The following is a 6,138-nucleotide window of genomic DNA, read 5'->3' on the forward strand; positions in this document are numbered from 1 at the left end:
AATCATTAAAAAATAAATAACAAAAACCAGCAATGAAAAATAAGGTAGAATGAACACCAGAATGAAAGCACAGAATTTGGCTCTGAGCTTCCTAGCAGCCAGAGCAAAAAATGGAACCTGGTAGAAAGTATAGTTTAGGGCCTGATGCTTTTCAACAACTCTCTTCCTCTATGATTGAGTCATATCTCATCTGAAACACCTAGGCAGCAATGTATGGGCATCACAAGTAGGAAATTGGGCTGAATGAGCTGCCTTCAAGAATCTCAGGTGCTCAATTACTGAGATTGCTTCACTGTCTTTAGGTTTATGGACAGAGACTGCACAGAGGCTAGTGAATGGGGCCTGTAAAAATGCAATGGACAGGAAAGCCTTTTGGAACAATTCAAAAAGGACTTCCAAAGAGGGCTCATTATTTTCTAATGTGGGGCTGGGGGAGGTTGGAAAGATTAAATACAGAGGATTTTCGAAATGGTCAGACCATCAGAAATATCCAGGCCAGCGCTAACAACCTCATAGATCTAGGAGTATGACTATAAACTGGCATTTCGAAGACCTCAAGCTCTAAATTCCCACTGGCTTCTATAAATGGCAAAAGCAGAGGCTCCCACGTGGCCTAGGAAAGGAGAGTCCTTTCACGCCCTCGGCAGGTTTTCTTCTCAGCACAGCAAAAGTTCTTTTTTTCAGTTCAGAGCTAAAAAATCTCAGATGAACAAAACTTTAAAGAACTAACCAAATACCACCGTCCAACCAAGAGAAATAGTAAGCTCTCACTTCTGAGACAGTGTCTCACAAGCCAGAGTATCACCTCCCAACAGGGACACTCAGAACTTTCTTCTCAACTCAGTTGAGAAGAACGTGAAGAACGTCCAACCTGTTGGTCTGGCTCTGTGCTCCAAAGCCTGCCGAGGTCAATCCTGATTCCCCAGGGCAGCCCAAGGACCCTGAAATGGGCCTGTGTAGAAGCAAGTTACGAGGGCATCTGCATCCCTGCTTATCGGATGTGGCAGTGGATTTGAGCCACATGGATATCATTTCACAAGTTACTCTTACGCATCCATTGGAGAACTCGATGGCTCCATTACAATGCCTAGCATCAGACCTCGCGCAGGTTCCAGTAAATCTTTAAGAATACATGCTTCTTGGAGAGAGACAAAGTACACTCGACACCAAAATAAAGAGCTATCCACTGGTGGGACAAGCCGTGACCAATACCAAATAGAGCCAAGCATCAATTTACTTAGCATTCTAAAGGTGTCCTAACCTGATGTCCTAACGTAGCGCCGTCAAATGGCCAGCACACATGAAAGTGCTTTCTCAACTATGCAGTGCTATTGCTGCAATGCATACCCCCTCATCTGGGAGAAATGTCTTAACTCCCCCAAGCTTCCTTCCCTTCTCCAGCCGATGAACAGTCCCTCCCCAAGGCGGGCTGCACCAGCTCTCAATGGCTGTGCACGGAAACCAAGTCTCCTCTGCAAATCATGTATTATTTACGGTTGTTGCTTAACAGAGAGTTGAACTAACACTATTATGGAAAAGAAAGTTGCATCATTTAATTGCTATTTATTTTCATAAACATGAGGTATTTCAAAGTGCTATAAGATGCAGCACTAAATATATACATTTTGAAGAAATTAAACACAGAACTTTGCATTTACCCAGTTCTATGCACCAAACATGAACAAATACATTAACAGGAAGAAACAGGCTAGGAAAAAGGCATATATATATAGTAAATTTCTTTACAAAAGTTTCTTAGTTCAAAAAGTGATAAAGTAATATCTACTCAAAACTTTCACAACTCATTTTCATACGAAAATATAAGTATCAAATTTAGTTATGTATCAGCATCATACTAAAGTATACAGGCAGTGTAAGAATTAGTACAGTACATAACAGAGATTAACAATATATTTGTATACAAAACATGCTCCTCAAACATTGAGGTATTACAGTACTTAGGTATGAACTTCCAGTCTAATACTGGCTGCAAAAGCCACCTCTCCTTACCCAGGACGCATACAAAAGGCGGTGTATCAGTGGTATTTACAGAAATGTTCCCCGGGGGGTATCAAGTGGCAAACCCCTTACGTGGCATCTGCTGGAACTTAAGCACCATTTTAAAAAGAAGGAATGACGTTCTGTGGTTTGGAAACTTGGAACAAGCAGGTGACTTCAACAGCCCCAGAGGCTCCCGACCATCACCGATTCGCCCGCTGTCTCGGAGGTGACACGGAGGCACCGGCCAGGGCCCCCCAGCATCCCAGCTCGGGGGGGCTCTGGCCTGAGGTCCTGGCAGAACCCACACTGTCCTGCTCCCCGCCCAGATCCAAACTCCACGGGGGGAGAAGGGGGTGGAAAGAGGGGACCGATTGGAAAGTAAACCAACATTCTTAATGTCAACACAATGTTTGTTAAAAAAAATCAAAATGTGCAAAGTGGCAGCGACTGTCCGGTTCTGAGAAACGTTTAGCAAGTCCGAGCGTGTTCAATTTTCTTGAGCAGCTGCTTCTGCCGCGCCTGCAGCTTCTCCTTCTCCAGCAACAGCTGGTGCTCCTCGGCCTGCAGGGAGTGGACGTACTCGGTGGCCTTTTTCAAAATGACCACCTTGGCGGCCTTGTCGTTCTTCACCAGCTCTGGCACGTGGTCCCTGAGTGTCAGGAAGCTGGAGCGAAGGTCGTTGCGGCGCTGGCGCTCCAGGATGTTGTGGTTCCTGCGCCGCTCGCTGTCCTCCGAGTCGGAGTTGCGGGGGCTCAAGCTCTTGGCCTTGGGGGGCATGACACTCTTGAGGGGCCGCGGAGAGGCCTCGCTCTTCATCTTCTTCTGGGGCGGCGCGTCCTCGCTCTCCACGTAGGGGGACGGGGCGGCGTAGTTGTGCTGCTGGTGGATGGGGACGCAGCGCTTGAGGATCAGCTCGCCCGGCTGGACGCGCCCTGGCCCCAGGGCTGCGCTCTTGGGGCGCACGGTGATGGTGAAGGTGGTGACCGCCTTGCTGTTGGAGGTGGAGCGACGCTTCTCCACGGTCACCACGTCTATCTCCTCCTCCTCGTCTTCCTCCTCATCGTCTTCATCATCTTAGGGAACAAGGTGAGAGTTACACTCGTGGGGAGATACATATGAATCAAAGCAGATTGAATTATACTAGTATGGAGTCTAGAGACACCAACATACATAGTCTCTGCAGCAGCCTCTGAGTCATAGCTTGTTACACCAGACCCCCAAACAGAGGCCTCTGTAAGGTAACTATAGCTGGAAACCCCTTTTCCTGAACCATTAAGCCCAGCCTGTTCGACTCCGCTCCCCTCTTTAGCAGGTGGCAGACATATAAAGAACCTGGGCTTTGGAGCCAGAGAATTCCGGCCCATCACCCACTAGTTGTGCAAGTTCCTTAACCTTGGAAGCCTCAGCGTCCTCAGGTGCTCAGTGGGGCCACCAGCCTGTCTGGAGCTGGCCTGAGTTGGCCCAGCAGAGGGAAGGTTTGTACACGAGTTTCGGGGTCCTCCCCGGCTGGCCCCATACTTATTTACAGCTGTCTGTGCTTAATGGAGATCCCTCACCTTAGGCGCCTTACTTAGCAATTAGTTTTTTATCTATTTTTTTTTTTTTTTTGCAATTAGTTTGATTTTTTAAGTCCTTCTGCAAACCAAAAGAGTAACTAAGGAAGAAAAATGAACTCCTCTTCCCTCAACCTGGGTTTCTACAGTAAGCGTTTTTGTTTTTCTTTGCAGCCAACAAAGATCCAATCTTCCCGATAAACTCATCATGCACCGGAGCTCTAACCCCCAAAATGGAAGCAGCTCTTCCCCAAGTCACCATTAATAACAGCATCAACAAAAACATGTAGCATCATGCATACCTTCTCCCCTCTCCACACTGACTACCGCACCGGGAGAGAAAATTATTGTTTAAAAATGCAAGCATGAAAATCAAAACACATCTTCTGCTTGATCTGAAGGGGACCGGAAAGCTGAACAATTGTGGGATTTGTTCTAAAGCCGAAATGTGAGGCTGTTCCAGTCTGTGGGTCCCTTTAAGCCAGTGTTTTGGTTTCCTGCCAAGAAGACAGCTGTTGGAAGGAAGTGCTTCCTCACCCAAAGCTGTCAAGGCGCAGACATTAAAGGGACAGACCCGTTCCCAACTGGAGGCTTATCACCAATCGCCTTCCAGGAGCCTTGGAGAGATCCACCCTCAATCCCGAAGGCAGATTTCAGGCTTTTAATCCACCTGCTCTCGGCAAACACAGGGTTTCAAGGTCCCAGGGCCCCCAGCTCCAAGGGCAGGGCTGCTCAGGTATTTGGGAAGAGTTTCTTCGGCGCCGCAGCCCAGGGCAAGGTCTCGGGGTTAACCCTCCCGGTTCAGTTTCAGCCGGTGGTGTTCACACAATAGAACTAATCAATGCGGGCTTCCCGGGCCCCGCATTCCTGGAGGGCCGGCGCGGTCACACCCTCCCCTCGAAGGGCACTGGGTCACAAAACACCACTCGGGTTTCCAATTAGCCCTGCAAGTCCGGCTGCAAGACAGAAGTGGACCCAGCGCCCACTGCCCGCGTGGAGAGGCGGCCGGGCGCGCGGAAGCCGCCGAGGCCCTGTGCTCACTGGCCGGTGGGCGGCCGCCGCCAGGGAGGGGTGCGCCCCCCGTCCCCCCCGGCCTTTCAGGCGCTGGCCGGCCTGGGGCCTGCACGTCGCCGCCTGCTGGCCACTTACCAGGAGCAACTGGCCCACCACCCACGGGGGAAGGAGGGCGCGCAGAGGCCCGGGGTTAGGAGAAAAACAACAACAAACCGGTGCCAGCCATCTGTGCCGTCTCGCTCTAACTTCCTGCGCCGAGCAGGATCCTGCACCGCCGGGCCCCTCTCCGCGCCCCTCGCCCCCAGACCCGGCCGAAGCCCTTTCGCCTCCTGCTAACAGGTTTCCCCAAACACCTACCCGGCATCTTCAGCCACCCAACTTTCCTTCAACTGCACCCGGGGAGCGGGCGCCCGGGCTGGTCGGCTGGCTAAGCGTCCTGCCTAGCTGGCTGCCTCCGGGGACCGCGCCGCAGAGGCGGGGGACGCGGCGCGCGCCGGGGTGGGGGCGCCCGAGCAGGCGCCCCGGGGCCGGGGGGTGGCAGGAACTTCGGCGAAGGTGGGACCCAGGAAAACACCCCCCAGCGGCTTCCACTCACCTTCTCCTGCTCCCCGGGGCCCCCTGGACGGACACGGGACCCCCCCCCCTCCCAGCAGCACCACCTCGCAGCACGCCCCGCGCCCCCCAAGCCTGAACCGCCGCCGCAACAAAGGCGCGCGGGTCCCCGTCCCGGCCCCGCGCGCGGCGCAGCGGGCTCGGCCTTACCTGAGTCGCTCAGGGTGTCCTCGCCGGAGGTGCTCAGGGCCTTGGGGTCCCCGCCGCCGGCCGGGCGGCCGCCGGCGCGCGCAGGGGCGGCCGCGGGGGCTCCGGGCGGGGGCGCGGCGCCGGCGCCGGGGGTGCCCGCGGGCCCGGGGCGGCGGCCGGGGCGGCGGGCGCGGGCTCGCGCTGGGTCACCGGGAACGGGAAGACCACGGCGGGGTCCACGCACTCGGCCGCCGCGTGCGCGAGCTCGGCGGGCAGGGCGCGCCCCGAGGCCGCCGCGCTGGGCCCGCGGCCGGCCGGGCTGGCGGCGCCCGCGCCCGGGGCCGGGGCGGCGGGGCTGGCGGCCGGGGGCGCGCGGCCGTGCTGCAGCTTCTCGCTCACGGCGCGCTCCAGCTTCTCGCGCGCGGAGAAGCCGCTCCACATGCAGTCCTGCAGGATGACCGGGTTGGGCGTGAGGCCGCCCAGGCCCCCCAGGCCGAACGCGTCCTCCTCGGCCGGGTTGCCCCACAGGTCGGGCTCGGGCAGCAGCATCATCTCCGTGGCCCAGCCGGCGTGCTCGGGGCTGTGCTCGGGGAAGGCGCGGCTGGGCGACAGCGGGGGCGTGGGCAGCAGCTCAAACTTCTTCCAGATGTCCTCCCCCGGGGGGGTCGAGTCGGGGCCGCCGAAGTAGAAGTCGTCCTCGTCGGGGTAGAAGCAGGGCTGCAGCGAGTCGAACTCGAGGTCCGGGTTCTTGCTGAGCATCCCCGGCATGGTGGACGCGGTGCAGCTCGGCATCGGCGCGGCTCGCCTCCCGCCCGGCGACGGCGCGCGG

At 55.7% G+C, this 6,138-nt stretch overlaps 1 protein-coding gene across 1 annotated transcript; it reads right to left on the minus strand.

Annotated features, from left to right (window-relative positions):
• Positions 1 to 1,551: 1,551 nt before the first annotated feature.
• MYCN (MYCN proto-oncogene, bHLH transcription factor) lies at positions 1,552 to 6,129 on the minus strand. The gene is given in 3 exon segments (XM_037528498.2): positions 1,552 to 3,074; positions 5,331 to 5,474; positions 5,477 to 6,129. Coding segments are annotated over 3 exon segments (1,374 nt in total). The 5' UTR covers positions 6,102 to 6,129; the 3' UTR covers positions 1,552 to 2,469.
• Positions 6,130 to 6,138: the final 9 nt, after the last annotated feature.

Source organism: Talpa occidentalis, unplaced genomic scaffold (genome assembly GCF_014898055.3).
Source record: "Talpa occidentalis isolate TD23 unplaced genomic scaffold, MPIMG_talOcc4v2.1 talOcc4.5, whole genome shotgun sequence".
NCBI classification, from domain to species: Eukaryota; Metazoa; Chordata; class Mammalia; order Eulipotyphla; family Talpidae; genus Talpa; species Talpa occidentalis.